At 35.7% G+C, this 19,439-nt stretch overlaps 1 protein-coding gene and 1 long non-coding RNA gene across 7 annotated transcripts; both read right to left on the bottom strand.

Moving 5' to 3' along the window:
* Positions 1-210: 210 nt before the first annotated feature.
* On the bottom strand, positions 211-3,143 carry LOC140035327 (uncharacterized). Its single transcript, XR_011839440.1, has 2 exons — positions 2,371-3,143; positions 211-559 (listed from the first exon to the last, which is right to left on the bottom strand). It is a non-coding gene; the product is annotated as an uncharacterized lncRNA (long non-coding RNA).
* Positions 3,144-3,312: 169 nt separating this feature from the next.
* Positions 3,313-19,138, bottom strand: LOC140035326 (protein LNK2-like). Of its 6 annotated transcripts, none has more exons than XM_072075872.1 (9): positions 18,733-19,138; positions 14,288-14,597; positions 14,017-14,146; positions 7,534-7,852; positions 7,307-7,396; positions 5,133-5,825; positions 4,893-5,044; positions 3,496-3,866; positions 3,313-3,400 (listed from the first exon to the last, which is right to left on the bottom strand). In XM_072075872.1, exons 1-8 carry the CDS (start codon positions 18,754-18,756, stop codon positions 3,524-3,526), a joined length of 2,061 nt encoding a protein of 686 aa, XP_071931973.1. In that variant the 5' UTR covers positions 18,757-19,138; the 3' UTR covers positions 3,313-3,400; positions 3,496-3,523. The 6 variants fall into 6 exon arrangements, with proteins under 6 accessions (XP_071931973.1, XP_071931975.1, XP_071931972.1 ...); XM_072075874.1 differs by having other exon boundaries at positions 7,534-7,865; positions 14,017-14,149; positions 18,733-19,136; XM_072075871.1 differs by having other exon boundaries at positions 14,017-14,149; positions 18,733-19,136.
* Between the last annotated feature and the right edge of the window lie 301 nt (positions 19,139-19,439).

Raw genomic sequence — 19,439 nt, 5'->3', positions numbered from 1 at the left:
ATTTAATCCCTACTTTTACTTTGATTTATATGATACTGCAATTAATCATGTACTCTCCAATTGGGACATAGTTATTGGTTCTGATGCAGTAGTAGAAGTGTAGGAAATGAAGGGGTTTCACGAACATCCTCCCAATGAGAATCCCAATGAGAATCTTTACTTGAATAACCATGAATCACATAATCATGAAAATGAGAGAAACTCTCACAATTGGTAAACACCAACTAACGATATATTTATTTTGGAGAAAAGTCTAATATATTGTCTTACAAAAGCCCTAACTACCCCTATTTATAGGCTACAATAAGTCCTACTTTTGAAAGGAAAAAAACACACATAAAACCCTAAACAAACAAAAGTGCTTTATTTGGTTGGAAGGATGTCTGGCAATGTTTGGCTCTATGTCGGACTCAATGATCACCACCCATCTTAGTAGTTCTGCAAGCTACATAGGACCTAGAACATGATGGGCCATTTGATGGGTCTTACGTCGGGTGCCCGACTCGGCTTGAATTAGTTCCAATCGCGACCTTTCTCCTTTTTCCACACAATTACAATCCTTATTCATAAAATAAATAATTAAAATAAATAATAGAACTAATAAAAAAATACTAATAAAACACTACAACTACCCAATTATTCAATCTAATTAACCTTTTAGGTAACCCTATTGATATGGATTGATGGATTGAAGAACCAACTTAACGAGGAAGGTGAGAATTAAAGTGTGGCCTAATTGGACAAGGCAGGCATTCACAAACCAGCCAAGGGAGAATATATTCCCAAGAACTGATTTTCTAGACTTCAGAATATAAAAAGCAGAAACCACTTAGTAGTGAGGAAGCTTTTTGCAATGATGTGACCATTTCTGCAAGCCACCTGTGTTCTTGCTGCTTCTATCCAACGATGCTCATAGCCAGGGATGTTAATCGACTACCACATTAGTAGATACTTATACACAATGAAACAGGAATCTAGTTAACGTTATCTACAACAAAGGGAATACGTGCATGGGATGCTCGCCCATGTAGTACTTTGAGTTCGAGAAATTGCAATGATATTTTATGAAGTGCAATAACATTTATCGCGCCAACTAATTAATGGTTTTATTTTGCGAAATTTGCATGGCAGATATACTACATGATATTTGCTCGAGATGTAGTAGTACTGGAATATCTAATGGTATGTGCGAGAGACAGATGAACAAGTACGTTATCTTTGCACTGTACTCAAGGAATATAAAAAGGGCGGCGTGCATTTGTATAGATTTTTCCTTGCATCCTTTTTTATATACATTTTTTAGGGTTATTATCACTTTACCCCCTTAAACTATATCACTACTACCAGTTTATCCTCTAACGTTATCTTTTAGTTATTTTATCCCCATAAGTAATTTAACTCAACATGTTAAGAAATTTTAGACAAAAATACCCTGTTATTTTATAGTATTATTACATTGTTATTATCACTTTATTAGTTTGGATTATAGTGATACAATCATTTTAGTTCCTAACATTATTTTCTAGGCATTTTACTTCATCATGAATCTAACTAGTATGGTCAAAAAATTTTAAACATATTTATCCTTTTATACATAATTAAAAATAAAAAAGTTGGAATGATTATTCTTCCTATTTTTTCACTTTAAGAGATCGAAAAACATAAAAATAAAAGGATTTTCTCAAATTTCTTTTTTCATACTTATTAATACTAGGAAAAGAAAAGGAGATAGGAAAGAATGAGACAAAAAATTAGATTTTACAAAAAAAGAAAATAAAGAAAAGTCTAACATTGTCGTATTACTTTAAGGTTGTCGGGATTAGAATTGAAATTTGGTGGTAAACAAAAAAGTGAAATAATTTTAAAATAATAAAAGTATTTAATTCTTTCTTATTTGTAATTTTTAAAAAAAGAATTGATCTCTCTCTCTCTCCCTCTCTCCCTTCCCCTCCCCCTCTCCATCTTTCTATTTTTTTTTCAATATTAATAAGATTGCCAAGAAGAAAGAAATTAATACTTTGACTTTTTTCTTGATACTAAAAGGGAGAAGAATCACTCTAAATTTTTTATTATTTTTATTATGCAAAGAGGAAGATATTTTCTTCTAAAGTTTTTTAACTTGTTAAGTTGGTTTAATGGTAGGATAAATTGCTTAAAAAATAACTCTAGAGGGTAAATTGATAATGAGACTATTTTATGGGGGTAAAGTGATAATAATTTTAAGGGTCAAACATGTCTTTTCACTTTAATTAACAAACTCCGTTAAATTTGACCGTTAGTTTTGGGGGTAAAGTGACTAAAAAATAACGTTAAGGGGGAAATTGATAATAACACCAAACGTTAAGAGGGTAAAGTTCTACATGTTCATACCAAATAAATATCATTAGCAATCTTAACCAGCTTGCAGCAGTCGCCTGTGCAGAAGTAGGTCACAATCCTATAGCAAATAGCAATGACTGCAAGGAGCAAGAATATTGAGAATTAAACCTTGTATAGGGAGAGCATTTAAGTATTGTATGCCAAAGACAAAACTGCGGCAAAATCATTGACTATTAGATTGATTTTTGTTTTGCAGGCGTATATATAAACAAGAGAGCAAATTCTATTACATATTTCGGGTTTCATTTTATCTTTTCCTGTCAACAACCAGATTTTGGTTCAAAGAAAGATCAGAAAAGCACAAATCAAACACATATCCATAACAAAAGCACTAGAAAAACTATTAATAGTAAAGAACCCATAAAAGGGAAAGAGAAAAATTGGACAGACCAAGAAGTTCAATAGAGAAAAGCTGGCAACAGATAAAACACTTCTAAGAGGAAATTAAATTAAACAAGAAGAAATGCAAAATTGATTAGGATTGCAGAACTGATAAGAAAAAACACTTCAACCTCTATAGAAAAATCCCAAAAGAAATTCGATATGTAGTTAATGTACAACTTTTGAGATTAATGATTAACGAAATTTGCTTGGTTGATAAAAACTCAGTCACAAATTGGAGATCTTTTGCTAATCTTGAATGGAAAGTTTGACTAAATCACACAATCCTGGAATTCTTTTATCATGTTTATAAAGTTACATGCTGCTTGAACTTATTAAACAAAAATTGAGAGCTAATTTAACTAAAGGACGTTCCACAATTGCACTTGTAAGTCAAATGAGCAATATGCGAAGCGGCCATATATGTAGAAGTTTGGTAGCTTCAATCTACTTTCAGATCTCGCAACAGGACGTGTGACGACATCAATATTCTAGTCAACCAGAATAGGAACTTCGGACATATGATATACTCCCTTTTGAAGGGAATATAGATTTTATGAACTTCCAGTGAGCGACTTCTTCCATGGTCATGGCTATGGCATTGGACCTTCCAAAACCATGACAGACAGGTACCAGTGGGCTGACAATGAAAGAGTGGCTCATTACTAGTTAATCCATAATATACACATAAAATGCAAATTAATACTGTTTGGAAGAGATAAAGGAAGGAATTACCCTTCTAAAGATTTTGTTACTTCAGTTCTCACTGGGAGGGCTCGACTTTCATTATTCCAGTTTCTGCAGCTCTGGCGGTTAATGTATTTTCAGATGTTTCCAACTGATTCTCTTTACGAAATAGGCAAGGAACCTCTGATTCCTCATGGGATAGAATTTGCTTGTTCTCTAATCTTTGAGGCAAATTGTTAGTTTGCAAGCTCATTGAGCTAGATGCTTGCCTGTCATAGTGGAGGATCTTAGCTGATAAGTTTGGTTCAGGTGTCCCAACAATCTTTCCTGTGAGCTCTAAAGGCCTATGGAACAGCAGATGAGCCACAGTGCGGTCGATTGGGTTGGTTTCTGTCTCTGCTTCAGATGCCTTCAGAAACCTGTGACAAAATAGAATTGGAGGATGAAGGTTTAACAATGCTCAACTCCACCATGAAAATCTAGATTTGCTTCAAGTATGTTCCTGAATAAACATCACGATTTCTTTCTCTAAGCAAGAATAAACATCTTATCCAAATGCAATGACACAGTAAACAACAGTACAATCAGGACACTCTTGGGTACATGTACTGCCAACTGATAATTTCAATGCAGGATACCATTGCGTACATAACAAACTGGAGATTTCAATCTTAATGATAATCTATTCAATGCACTAACGCGGCTAAGGTAATAATCTGAAAAAATCTGCATTGGTTGTTCATTCAATTTTTCACTCATGTTCCAATTAATAACAGGATGAAGAAAATTGTCAGAGATAAATATAGTTGAAAAAATCAAAATACGCAATTAAGCATGAGAAAAATCAGAGCATACTCTGCTAGTTGAGTTCCATGCTATCAATGCAGGAGAAAAGTGAGAAATGTGAAATTGTTCCCAACTATGAAAGAACTCTTTCAGTAATTTGGTATATATGCTATCTACCAAGCACTCAAGGTAAAGATGTCAATGGCTCTCATGTGTGATACTGAGAACATCTAGGCTTCTCTCTCTCTCTCTCTCTCTCTCTCTCTCTCGTTTTAACTTGTCTATGTCAAATTACACGAATGCAACAAATAATGTAAAGTTACAAAGTGAAACCTTCTATTTGGGTGCTACTAATACACAGTTTTGGTGCTTGAAAGGAGTTGAGAAGTTTTGGAGACTTCATGATTTCTAATTGAGCTTAGAAATACAGCACTTAGAAGCATGTATGCAGTACATCGATTGTTATATAGTTATCTGGAAAGCCGCTTTGCAACTTATTTCCAAGTTATCCAGTATCCAGTAAAGCAATATAATTGATGCCTGTGAGTTAATAACAAAAACTGTATGGTTCAACAACTTTTAGGATGAAATTATGATATCATTTCAGCAATACATATCATTCATCAATATTTAGCATGAATGGCAGTAGATTCTCTAACCTGTTATGAGTGTTAATTTCTTCTTTGCTGAGAACTTCATCTCTGTTGCTCTTATTGCTACTGCTTGTATCACTGGCATTCTGCCTTTGACTAGCACTCTGAGCTAGTCGAAACAGACTATCCCTAATGCAAAGTCTTATCCTCATGTCCAACTGCAAGGAAATTAAGCACAGACTATGCGCATTATTTAGCAAGTAAATACATCCACCAGGAAAGAAACGAAACTGCAGTTGCTCTAACCTTTGCTACAATATCCTGAAGTTGATATAGTATTGAATCCTGGACTGAGCAATCATCATGCGGCACACATGCGGTATTGGAATCATCTTGTTCTATGGGTGAATTTGGCTCAAGAGACGCAACTGTTGAAAGGTTTTCCTCTGCTTCAATATTTTCTCCTTCCATAGCTGAATATTCAGTAGATGACATTTGATTGCCAAACTGCTGCTGTTGTTTCTGAATTGCAAGCATTGCTCTCATTTGCTGTCGCCTCCTTAATTTCTCAATCTTCTCCTGAGGAGTCATTGTCAAAGACTTAACAGAAGGTTCAGTAGAAGGATTCAAGTGCCCAGGAACCACATAGCTGGAAATGGCAGGCTGCTGGCTAACTTCTCCAGAATGAAATTGCGACAAAACTGGCATAGCGGTATACTGCTTTGCCATAGTACCATGAATGAAAGAAGTCAAAAGTGGACTAGAGAGATGCTTGTAATGTGAAGACTCTGATCCTTGAAATTGTGTCTGCTGACTGAACACCAAAGATGAGCTAGATTGACCCATATTTGGTGCATATGGGGCATCAAATTGAAGAAACTGGTTTCCAGTTTGAGTCCATCCTTGTAAATTCTGCAAATGCCTGCCTTCACTTTTTTCTGCTGATTTTTTCCAGCCTCTCAACTTCTTTTGCTTATTCCCCTGCATACAAGAAAACAACTAGAGCAACACTCTGATGTTCTAAAGTAAAGAAACCATTAAGAGCACATGAATAATGTACCAAAAAGGCGTGATACTGAAACAACAGAACAGCTTTTATATCTTCAGATTAGTATGAGATGATTTTTGTTTGTTCAGGTTCCCCTAGTCTTATTTGATGAACCTATATGACTTTCAGAATACCATTTTTGGTCTCCATATGACCTATTCGTCCTGTTGGGTAGATCACTCTATTTACTTTAAGGTAGTAATTTCAGTCATTTTGTTAAATCCAAGTAGTAATTTGACATGTGATATATGAACATCTAAGAAAAAGAGAATTTACTTTAAAAGAAATTCATAATTGAAGAAAACTGCAAATTTAAAAAGGCAACTTATCATGTGGCTAAAATAATTTGAAAAAGACTATTCTAGATAATGGAAATAAGTTCTAGATTATGGTTATGCAGTAGCCTTAAGGTTGACATCGGTTCCACGGAATTATAGATCTAACATGTCACAGGAAACAGACACCAAATAACAGGTCTACTTATCTTCAGTGAAAATTTTTCAATTTCACACAACAGAAAATTTGTGGCTTACTTTTCAAAGAAAGCCAGGTTATAGTTGTGGGGGAATATTGAATCTTTAAGTGATGATAACGAGAAAAAGGGTTTGGTTAAAAATTTGACAGCTGTGTCTTCAATTCTAATCACTGGAGTCAAGCAATCAAGGATAAAATATTTTACTAGGTCCTGTCTGTAAAATATACGAAAATTGCTATCTCTGAAACAATAGACCCACTAGCCATTTTTGCCTCAAGAATACAATCAAAAAAAGGGGATGAACATCTGTAGCAGTAAAACAATCTGACCTAAAACGAAAACCATCCCATGTAACTAGCAAATACTGTTAATATGGCCACGTTACTCAAATTTAAGAGAGCATAAATGAAAAAGTTCAAAGAAACTGTTACGCTAATCATGTTTTCTTTTCTACTGAATATTTCTTGCACCAATAGGTAGACTAATGACATGAAGACTGATTGTACATTCCAATTGTGTTTCTTTCTGAAGCATTATCTATAAGAATCTCTGTTTTCTTTTTGGACATAATTCTAATCTATATCTATTTTAAGCAAATCCGAACGGCAACTCATTTCCGGAGATTTAAGAAATGAAATTATAAGCAATTCCATTTCCAGGTACACCACAGAAGTAATTCTTGGTTGACAGCATTTATGGTGCTGCTGTTAACAAGAATGCACAAAGCTTCACCAATGGGGAATAGAAGCCAGCTAAAGTTCAGATAATCACTTCATGTTGATGTTCCTTTTGTGTGCCAAAAAAAATGATCATTCAAAAATGTTTTTTTTTTCTCATTAAAATGTGGAAAGGAAAGGAACAAAGGTGGAGTAAATAGAAAGAAAGGGGTACCTTCCTAAGGATGGGAACCTCATACAAAATAGGAATTAAATTTCACCAGGAGTAGGAAAAATATACCTTGACCATACACTCGTTAGCGACTGCAAAATTTCCTGAATCAAGCTGTAAGTTATATACTGGCTTACTTCCACTCATCTCAAAAGCTGCCTGCATTCCAAGACAAATAAATCAATTTGTTCCCAATGGCCATGTAGCAGAAATTACAATGATGCAGAAGAGAGTGGACAAAAGTCAGAGTAATGAGAGAGAAGAAAATTCATCTACATCTGGCATAGCTGTAGTACCTTCTCCTTCATTGAGATATTATTGCTACTTCCGGTGTATCCTATATTTCCTGCACAAGACTTCACATTCTGCGGGACATTGGATGTCAGGAAGTTTATTTTCTCATGTCCTGGAGTAAAGCACTGGTTTTGATCTGACAGGTACTCTCCTTGAACATCAAATTGCTCTGACGTGCTCCTTAGTGAGCCTAGCCCCAGACGTGGAGAGTCACCTGACATGGGAATTGACTTCTCAGGGCTGCTGGTGACATCTTTGGAAGATGACCATAGCTCATCTGCATTAACGAGGCTTCCACATCCAAATATTGGATCTTCATTGCTGCAAAATGTCACTTGTGAGGATATCAGGTCAGATGGTTACTGTCACACAAAACTAATTATGCAGTGTTATAGTCAGGCCTAGGTAAATTCAACATTGCTGACCATATTAGTAGCACAAAAAAGATAAAATGTCGGACTGTGCTGCAACAGGAAATTCATTGTGCTCCTGTGTCAAGTCTTGACTTGGACGGAGTTCAACACTAGTTTAAAACAGCCCCTTCTCCTCTCAATTTTACTTAAAGTCAGCAGATCAGGAGGGGCAAAGAAGCTGCTACATTGTTGAAAGAAAACTGTAACACCAATACTACTTTGTTCACTTTGATCTTTTAATGATGGAGGGACATATATTGCAAATTGTGGACCGGAAAACACAACTTTTGGTAAGAGCACTTGAGGAATACTACCCCAAGTCGAATATAAGCATATCAAGAGTATGATGCCCTTTTTTTCTGTGAATTGCTTCATAAAGTATCCTGTGATGTTTAAACTTTATGCTCTATATTGGTGCTTCTGAGTTGAAATTATTAAAGAACCTCAGCACCAAGATGCATTTGCAAGGAGCGGACAAGCCCAAGATCTTTGTAAGCTTACTCATCAAAAGCCTTGGGAAGCTCGATGTGGGGCTACTTTTATTTTCCTATATTTAACATGTGACTCAGGATTCGTGAAAGCCAATCAATAATTTGCCAAGCAAAAAGCGATTGGAATTAAATGCAACTCTCAGAACAAGATATTAGACCCTTATTAACGTAGGAGTGAATGAAGTCCAAGAAGTCTCATGAGGCAGGGGTTAAGTCTTGAGGTATGATGAGTAAACAAAGACATCGAGTTCCAGAAGTCCTGGGGAGTAAAAGACCTCATATCATGCACTGATGAATTAAGATCAAAGGCACAGAAGTAATAGCATTAACAACTTGAAGAATAAGAATAATAAAGAATCACATGATGGGGTATGGGTGAGAGAGAGAGAGAGAGAGATTGTCTTTATATCACTACAAAAAGCACCTTAGTCACACTTCATATCTGACATCCCCAACATGCAAAAATTCCGATGTCGTTAATATTCCCAATACTCACCCTCAAAATGTACAATAGCCACAATTTCCACCCAAGTAGGATTTCTGACTTGGGAAGATTTAGAATAACTTTCTCATAAAACTAGAATTCAATTTTCTGTTTTCATGTTTCACTAATATGTTCAGCATAAACAATTCATCCACCCTATATAAATCTATCTTTCAGTGTGTAAGACAATCAGAAAAAGAATTTAACAAATACCTACAGAGTCCAAAACAATGAGGAGAAAAATCTTAATATGATAACAGACTGGTAAATCAAGCCTAAAGCTTGTACTGGCTTTTCTGCTTGAGCAATTCGCGAAAGCCCACTCATGCGGATTCACATCTAACCAAGGAGAAACTAATCAACAGATGACAAAAGGGGCTAATTACCAAGTTTCTAAGATGCAATAGCACAGAAAGTAGCCTCTTTTGATTCATTGGGTCTAAATCAGGAGAAGCACTTGATATTAATTCAAGAGAAGAACAAAGGTGGGGGGGAAAAAGGGAAATGGACGTTCAAAGTGTGGAAATACAAGAGGGCTAGAAAAGGTAAAAATAGGCAACCAAACCAACAAACTTTGAAACCCAAGACACTAGCACAAGTGCTTCAGATAAGTTATGAGTTACAAATCGTCAAAATTTGGCAAAAACAAGTCTTTTCCAAAAGTAGGTGAATCATTCATAACCTATCTCATTAATCATGCATGATCCACAATAAGTACCCTTGTCTTCTCCTAACACTCAACCGCAAGTTGAAGCATGTGTATGATAGGCTCCTAATTTGACACAGAAAATATTACAGTCAGCCCTAAGACTTTATATGTCAGCTGAGTGATCCACAAACTTCACATGAAATGTTCCTATCACTTTTTAGCTACTTCCCCTGAATAAAATGACAATTAAATTTTATTTCTTCTCTTTCACAAAATAAAGTACTAGATGGAACTGGAACTGACATTTAATTGTAAGACAAAATTCATATGCTAATGATACTAAAACTGAAGCAGATGTAAAATTATCTTTGACCAAAATGTAAAATGGGGAAGAGTCAAGAATCATCCCCATTATTGTAACCCATTCATTACTTATTACCTAAAATTATTAATGAAATATATTTTGTCCGTCCTACTGGCCCTATGACCTGTGTCAAACTGGACCACCTTTTGACACCACTGTTTCTTCAGTTCAGAGAAACAATCGTTAAACAGTTTTGCAATTTCTAACAAAATTGAGGTATGCCAACTTGAAATACTAAATAAAGTTTGCTAGCTTGGCCAAAAGAGTTGAAAGTAACAATTTCTAATATTAGTGGGAAGCAGAGAGTCTTTTCTTATCACGGGCCAAAGTCTAACCAGCTACGTTAAAGGGGAAGCATGGACTGCAACTGCAACTTACTGTCACTGGCCTAGCATCTTTACTACACTATTTAATGTTGCTTACTATCTATTGAATGTGTCATAAAATAAATGAGACGGGATGTCAAGAGTGATGCATTAATTAGTCATGTTTCTGTTACAGGAACAAGGATGTGTAAGCTAGACTTGCCAATTTTCTGTAGTGAGCTAGGCTTGCCAAATATCTCAACTAAGAATCTCTGACTTCTGCCACCTAGACTTCACCGTTCCTAGGCCCTCTGGCCCATGATTTAAATAGCCCTCACTAAGTTTCTCTTCTCTACACCGCTTCTCTCTAACATTACTTCTCACTAGTGTTCATCCTCTTTCTTTTACATCCAGGTTTTGTTCTCCAATCTCCAAGAAAACATAGTCCAAAGCAAATTTCGGCTTCACTTACATACGCAATTTCATATTACTAAGTAGTTATAGAAATCTTCATGGAAAAACAAAATAAGGGCAGAATCAGAGAATAAGAAGCCATATCCTCTTTAATTATATCCAGTTTTAGCTTACTAGAGAATTTTGGCAAGCCTAACTTACATTACATGATGCCCAGGTTGTAAAGATGACTGTCATTAATCATGCCAATGATCCAAATTCATCATGCCAGTTATTACATCAGTAATGACATCATGTCATTTAATCCATTCACAGCACACATTTAATAACATGGATTTCTGTGGCATCTTTTACTACACTTCTATCAGAAAGAGCTGCCTAGTACAACTAATCCAAATTCCAAGACCAGACCAGGTAGCTTGGTCTCACCCAAAACTTAGTTCCCTAACTTTTGGCCAGTAAACCAATTTTAACAACTTATATTAATTTGCTTGCATGTTAGTCCACCAACTCTTTTGAGTACAAACTACCAGCCTAAGTGATTGCTTTAGTTGTCAGAAGACAGAATAAACGTGTAATAAGCCATTCAATCAACACCACCAACCTATTTAATCAAGACACTCAGTATGTTACGCCATGCCTGAAAATAGCATGCCTAGTAGTTCTATGAGAGCTACTGTACTTAGGTTCCTGCTTTTGTCCTCATTTACCAAATAGAAATTTTTGGTTGTACATGACTCAGAATCACACTCAGACATCCCAAAACCATTATGTTGGATGAAGGAGTATTTATGGAGTAAGAGTCCACAATAATACCTGACAAGGATTATTCTATCCTTGCATGCTTGAAAGTCATACCTCATGCTAGGATAATATTGAGTTTCTCTGCACTACTACATTATAAGACAAACAAATGAAGGCCATTGTTCTGATAAATTGCTGCACCCTGGCACATTTGAATCCAGCATTCACCTTACTCACCAGAAGTTGTAGATGGTACTTATGCTCACACTTATATATGCAAAACAATGCGATTTTTACAGCTTTAGACAGAAAGGTGTCCCACACCATACACACAAATCTGGCAAGAAGAAGATTTGTGCATATCAGGAGATGCTTAAATAGGAAAAGCTTCTCAATATCTAAACAAGTGAGAGAGGAAGCCAATAAGTTATGGCATATGTGTCTGAACATGATGAAGCTGAGTTTCTTGACTTGCTCTCATCATCAAACACTTTGTGTAAAACCCTTCTCGTAAAGTAATCAAGCTAGTACTAATCTTCTCAAGACTTGTGTACTAATCCATTTGGTGAAATAATCAATCTAGTAGGTAATCTACTCTTTTTAGGATGACACTAATATGAATGTGTCCTCCTAGCAAAACATTTGACAGATTTATGAGGAGTTTCCAGAAACAGCAGTGCCACACGATGTGAATATTCCAGCATTATAGTTTATACAGGGATTTCAGAGCATGAAGAGTATTCAAGTCCTTGTACATTAGTTGATTTAGATATATCACGAGAGAGTGGTGTGGCTATATTAGATTGCTCTCTTCTTATGCCTAGAGTGATCAAGTCTAATTTCTTTTAAATCTTTACCTTGTTTATCACCAACTAAAAGAAGAAATTGCCATGTTTGATGAAAGATACATGCAAAATACCCTGGGCAGATTCACCTTCCCAGTTTATGACACAAATATGAACTTGCAAGAAGACTTTGAGCTTGAATTGTCATGTGTTGCTACCACTTTGAATTGTATTTAAGAATTTTATGGCATTTATAAGTGTGTAAAATTAGAGTCAGTGCTCATAGATTGTAATTATCTTCACATCACATGTAAGAAATTACCCAGAAAAATTCTGCAACTACTGCAGTCGGAATTTGCTCAAGTACTGTTCTGTCTAAAAGGATGCAATTGCGATCTAAAACTTCAATCTAGATTGACCTAAATCCACTGTGATGGTGTTCATGGAAAATGTGACAGGAAGAGGGAGAGAGAGCATTATGGTGTAATTACTTTAGTACTGCTTACAAAAGAGAATAAGTAATCAAGCTAGTACTAGCTTGGCTGGTCATTGGAGTTAATCAGAGAATAAGTATTTACACATAAAGTTTGATGTTGTAAGCAGGGAAGTATGATTTCAAGCCCTAGTTCAGGGAACGATACACAAAAGCTGGGATTACATAATTTTTTGCTGACACATCAATTCATTAATTTTATGCTCCCAGAGTCATTCTTTTTTCTCTTCATGACCTTCTTGGTCTTTCGATCATGTACTTTAGAGTCTGAAGAAGATGCAACGTAATTATAATAGTTTTCTATTTTAGTTTCAATTATTAAAAAAAAAAAAAAAAAAAAAAACCTGTACCACTGCAATAGCTCAACCAAATTAGTTGTCCTCAGACGCTCTTCAAACCCATGACTGACCTTGTTATAATTGACTGTGAATTTAATCTCATTGAAAACATCATCAGAACAAAATGGGGAAACGAAGTGAGAAAAATAGGTATTAGAACTTCATGTGGTCATTAATTTGTTGCAGCATACTTGCAGGGAAATCAACAGAACAGAAAACTAAAACCATTGTTTCTCATGGTACATTTGACTCAGTATAAAGAGGATGGCAAAACTCCGATAAGATTATTCGAGGTTTGCATTGGCTTCTTAAGGTTCCACCATAATTTTGCTATTTTGACTTCAGGGGCCCATGTTGATAGCCAAATGAGTCAGAATTGTACATGAAAATCACATCTTCTAGCAGTTTCTTGGCAAGCTGTAGCATCTAATTCTGAAACTACAAAGAGTTGGATGATCATGTCCTGAACAAAATTATTCCTCCGTACTCTGCTTTAAAGTTTTCAGTTTCCATTTCTAGGTGTGAGGAGTTCCAGCCTCAAGATGTTCACCTATGGTTTTAGATGTACATGGGATGTAGTTCCACCTTTGGCAAGAAAAGAAGACTTGAAACCCAATCGCATGTACTTTGTCCACTTTTTATCGATAGAGTTCATCTTTATAATTTATTGAAAATGCTTATGCAAAGTGATTGACCGGCTTAACCTCAAGGGTTAGATCAAGTCTTTCTTTATTTATTGTCAAGTGGTCTAGAACAATAGATGACATGAATTTTGAATTTAACATTACAGCAAAAGTATAATGTATGAGTAAATCTTATATACACTGACAATGTATACACTATCACCATTGGATTCATGACATGTGTGCAAATATTGAATTTCAAATTCAAATTTTGTATAATTATCATTCATCCAACGCTGACAGTATATATACTATGAGTGTAGGAAAGATTAATCCTTAATTGTATGAACAAAACTAAGAATGAGAGAGAATTTTGCATTACCTAAAGATCCTCTCAAGGTCCTCAAAGCTCCCAACACTAGCCCAACCATAATCAACAAAATCGCCTTGCTCACTATCATCAAGAGGGCTCTGGAAAATTTTAGAAGCATTATCGAGAGGAGCAGCCTTGTCTTCTGGGGAAATTTTGACAGTCAAAAAGTGAAACTTTATAATAACAACATACAAAGGGAAATTATCTCCATGAATAGATTATGCACTGCATCTTAAATCATGTTTGCAAATATCTGTTACATTATTGGATGTTTCAGTACCCATAGTATCTTCATTAGCCTTTGCAGCACCTGGTAACGAGAGATCAGGCCATGAGTCCACACCAAATTCCATTGCAGAAAGATCTTCATTTGTGTCATATTGGGAACTGCATTGTAGTTTTACTCCATGTAGATCACTTTGTGTAGCAGGTTTCTTCTGTTCAGCAGTTTTTACATCTACAGCTTCCTGATTCTTTTCTTTCTTAATACAATCTCCATATGAACCTAGAGATTTTTCTTCATTTGCATCTGGATATGGAACAATATGATCCTCACCTTCCCCAGCCTCACCCCATATAATATTTGACAGCTGAAATGCAACAGAAAATATGTGGAATCTCATGACTTAAGAGCAGAATGAGTAGAATAAATAGAAACAGCATATCTTCACTACATTGTAAACCATTAAAGTGCATATACTAATTCACGGCAACAAAGATATGCATAATTGCTCAATGATATAGATATATAGATAGAAAGATAGAGATATAGATTGATAGGTAGACACACACAGAAAAACCCACATCCACACCCCTAGAATTTAGCCTAAATTGACCTGGTTCAAAGATTCTTCTTTCCAATAGTCAACTTATTAGAGAAACCTTAACACCTAAAAATTGCTAACACATGACAATATTAATAATCAAACTCTTTTTGCTTGCAATCATTAAAGAGTTAATTAATCACCCAGGCCATTTATCTTCCATATAAAATTTGTATTCAGTCCAGTGATCTTAAATCTTAGGTTTCCTTGTAGTCATGCCTTGTTCAACTGCTTTCTATCCTGATATGCAGCAACTTTTGTTTCAGACAAATAACTTCATCAATGAAATGAAATTAACTTCTTGAGTAATATGATCATCCTCATGAATCCCCTACCCCAAAAGAAGTCCATTCCTGAAGAATTAGGGACCTTCTGCCAAGACAAACTACTGCTTGCATGCTATAGTATGATGAGCAGAAATTTGAGACACATATTACAACTATAATGGGAAGAAACCTTCACTTGTTAAGTTTGGCGTCTAACTTCTTCCTCCCAGGTTCATCACATAATATGCATGTGTCTTCATTCTGCAACATCTCTTTGTTTGGCAAATTTGAGCATTACTGGATAATGTATGATGTCTTGCTCAAGTGCCAACATAAATCATTCCTTCAAGGGTACTGTCCATGCTTCATATACAGAGAAATTTTAGTGATCCAGCTATGCTTCTAAGCAATTTGCTCTTAATCATGAAGTGCATCACTCATCGCCAGGCTCTTGGATGCATGAGGTCAACCAATGTAGTGGAGTAGGTATGCTAAGCATCTAGAGCCCTTATATGAGGTATATCCAAGGATGAACAACTGCAGCTTTACTGCTCTACAAATTTAGGTGATTCAGAATCTAGAAGCGGTCTTACAAATGGAGTCTAGGCTTCAGGATATCGGTTAGGTTATCCTTAGAGAGCATATCCAAACAGTTGCTCTAAAAATCAGAAACCTGCATTCATCATGTAGCAGCACAACACAGTTTGTGCCCATATTAGTCCATGCAATAGATTGAAAACAGGTCTTGCTCATGATCATAAATAGGCTAATTCTCGAGGCTATTAAATGTTGGCATCTATAATCTCCTTACGACTTTCGATCCCTCAACTTCCATGGGGAACCACGGCAAACCCATCTCAACTCCTAAGCAAATTGTTTGCCAGTAAGACCAGCTCATACAAGATTGCGATAAACTCTAAAGTTGGAATGGAAACGGTAAGTGGGACATGGAGAGGCAAACGTTATATGGCAATATATGTGAAAAAACTTCCATACCTTATGTAAATTTTGAAGGCAGTGAAGTCTAATTTTGTTAATGATATGTACGAAATACTAATACTTTGAAGGCAAAATTACTGAAACTCTAAATTCTTGGGATGCTGCCCACCCCCCACCCTCATGCTTCCTCTGCATGTATGGCCCAAAGAAAGTGCAAAGACAATAGAAATTTCCACTTAAGGCTTCCTTTCAACACATAGCAATTCAAACATATCCAAGATCTGACACCAAAGAACATTAGGTAACCAAGGAGTAAAAACGACGTTGATCAAGTTTTGCTCCCGGCTTTGGAGTCTCCCAACTAGACTAAGTGCTTTACAGGAACTCCTGATTCAGCTCATTTGAGAAACTAAAATGCCTTAAGACAAGGGTGCATGTATGAATCAAACAATTATGACACGCATTCCCATCATAACTAACACATGCAGGAGCGAAAAGGACTACATAATTCATTACATTACAGATCCTCTTTAGCAAACCACTATTTAACTATTCTGCTATTTTCCAGAAATTAAGGAAACAAATTTAGCAGAAATCTGTGGCTGTCTGCCACAATTGTGTCCTCATTATATGCACAAAGAAGAAACTTTGCATCAATTTGTAGATGAGATAAGAAGAAAATTTCAAGCAGTAGGAAGAAGACAAAGAAACCATGGGACAGAAAACATAATACAAATAAAGTCATCTTTCCAAGGTCCTATAGACTGCACAACAATAAGTATTTTTTGAGCTCCATGAAGTTTACATTTATAAGACTACCTAAGCACAATATGGCTTTCAATAGCTATGGACATAAAGAAATAGATTAAGATACAGGAAAGCCTATCCAGCTTTTAGTCCACCAGCCAAACAAAAAAAAAAAGGAAATTTCAAACTCTTCTAATCTATCTAGAGATGGAAGTATTATCTAAAATAATAGATGTGCAACACATTAGTCCAAATACTTGTATAAACATCCATTTCCAAATCATTTGTTTTCAATCTCGTCCAAAATTAATCTGCAACAGTTTCTGTGTTGCTACATTAGCATTACCCACACAAAAGGAAAACATCAAGGAAAATGCCTGTCCTTTTCCTTCTTTTGCACAAGGTGCATATTAGCTAAGAGTCCATAACTTTGTAGTTATTGGTACCTTGATGCATATTAAAATTGGATATAGGTGCTATGTGCTATTTGTTTATATTAAGACGTACTTCTGAGGTTTTCTAGCAATTTTATGTTGTAAATGGGTGCGAACTTTTTAAGGTTTTCCTTTTATCTCTTTATCCTCTGTAGTACAGGCAATTAGACTTTGGTTGAATCTGTGTTTTCTCACAAGAATAGGATGGTTAAGAAAGGTCAAACTCATTCAAATTGCTTGAAGATGGATATGGGATTCTGACAAATTTGAGGCTACTGTGTTCAGTGATTTAGCTCTGTGGTTTTTTAGCCCTAAATGTGGATGTCTTGCTGCAAATCCAATTTTCAACTGGACCTTCCCCGATATACAATCAAATGTGGAAATCTACTAGCATATGTATCTTTCTTTTATGAGAATTCCTCCTAGAAAGAGCACTTATGCATTCTCTATCAACTAATAATGGGTGCCCCAACTGCTCAGCAACCAAACCTGATACTCAGCGCTTGTTTAATAATGCCATCTACTCAAGGAAATCTAAGTAAAATTGGCAAAAACCAACTACCTTAGTTTCTGTACCTGATCTCTGCTGGACACACACAACTGCCGTAGCAACTTTTCAGGGTTTACCATGATTACAAGGTGCAGTTTTGAGCTACAATCTAAATTCATATACCTGGAGTTGTTTGGGCACTGTATCCCAAGCATATCTCAGCTAGGAAATGCCAGTTCAAGATTAGTTCAAAAATAAACAAGTCAACCATTAAGCATGCTTTAACAATCAAGCTTGACTCAAACTCAGATTGATGACTTTCAAGCATGTGATCCAAGAGTCGTAAACCACAATCTCGTATGCGCACAAAATGATCAAGCAACTCAATCTGAAAATTAAACTAAGCTCAACCACAGCAGCAATACAAGCGAACAATAAACATATTAAACTGGATACTGTTTAGCTAGTTAGGAAATTAAACCAAGATTTAGCAAACACAGAGTGAATAGTGCCCAATATTTTTCAGATTCCACTCTCAAAAACTGAAATTAGTATTCTATGACTTGTAACAGAACAAGGAAACCCATAATATGTGGAAGCACAATAAGAATCTCATTAATTCCCTAACAAAACAAGTATGAACTCATCATAGGCAGCATGAAAACCTTACAGATTTGTGATCACACATAAACAAACCAACACCACGATAAGGCTAGAAACCTAAAAACCTTTAACCTTAAAAAAAATGAGATGCAAAAAAGAATACGCAAATAACCAACAAAACAAAATTATTTTATTGCCTTGACATGGCAAGACAGAAAAGAAGAATTAAAAAAAAAATAATCCAATTAAAAAAAAAGCTAAAAGAAAAATGAGTTAATAACTATAAATTATACATTTTAGTCAATTAAATCTTTGTTTCCAATTATCATTTCTTTGTTTCCTTCATTTTCTCTAAACATAGGCAATAAATACTTTTAAAAAAAAAGACACCAAATGAAAAATCAGTCTTGCGGAAAAATTACCTCTTCGTCGTTCCAATCAAACATAGCTAAAAAATCCACGAACGATAACTACTCCAAACCGAAAATTCACCGCCTGCTGCTTCAAACTTAGTCCAAACATCTCCAGTTCTTTCAACTAAGTTATCTCCAGAACGGCGCCGTCGAAGGACACGCTAGAGAGCATGAATCAGAACACAGAGAGAAACAAACCTCTTTTCAACAAATCCAATCAAAAACAGGTAAATTATTTTTATTTTATTTTCAATTTTTTCTAATCGTGCAATGAAAAATGCAAAACCAGGAACAGCACTTTCTTTCTTTTTTTCCCCTTCTTTTGAACAGTGGAGAGAAAAGTGTAGAGAGAGAAAGTGTGTGGTGCAGTGGTGCTGTTGCTGGAAGACTTTGTGAGGCAGAGGACTGTGGAGGGGAACGCGTGGGGTCCACGTCACGTGGGGCGAGGCATGAGGTTATGGTCTGCTGCTCTGACACGTAGGCATGTGTGTATCTAAATTTGTGGCTCTCGGCCTAGGATCTATTACAACGTTTCTATTGGTGTGCAGAGATTGATATCATGTGAATTTACTTAAATAACCCATTTAAAAGAAAAAAAGGGATTTACTTCAATGGTCGGTTGTGGTATTGCAATGAATTCTTAATTGACCAGTCAATAGCAGTTGTAGTTCATATTCTCTTGTTTCATATTTTCATTTATCAAATATAGTAGTAAT

The sequence above is a fragment of the Coffea arabica genome, chromosome 2c (genome assembly GCF_036785885.1).
Source record: "Coffea arabica cultivar ET-39 chromosome 2c, Coffea Arabica ET-39 HiFi, whole genome shotgun sequence".
NCBI classification, from domain to species: Eukaryota; Viridiplantae; Streptophyta; class Magnoliopsida; order Gentianales; family Rubiaceae; genus Coffea; species Coffea arabica.
The sequence above is the reverse complement of the archived record's forward strand: the minus strand, read 5'-3'. Positions and strand labels throughout refer to the sequence as shown.

Excerpts from the sequence above, each read along its gene's own strand:
- LOC140035326 (XM_072075871.1), bottom strand. The coding sequence starts at position 18,756 with ATGTTTGATTGGAACGACGAAGAG. Across the intron at positions 7,853-14,016 it reads GACCTTGAGAGGATCTTTAG|CAATGAAGATCCAATATTTG; the intron begins GTAATGCAAAAT and ends GACATTTTGCAG. Across the intron at positions 5,826-7,306 it reads CTAACGAGTGTATGGTCAAG|TTGTTTTCTTGTATGCAGGG; the intron begins GTATATTTTTCC and ends GTGTTGCTCTAG.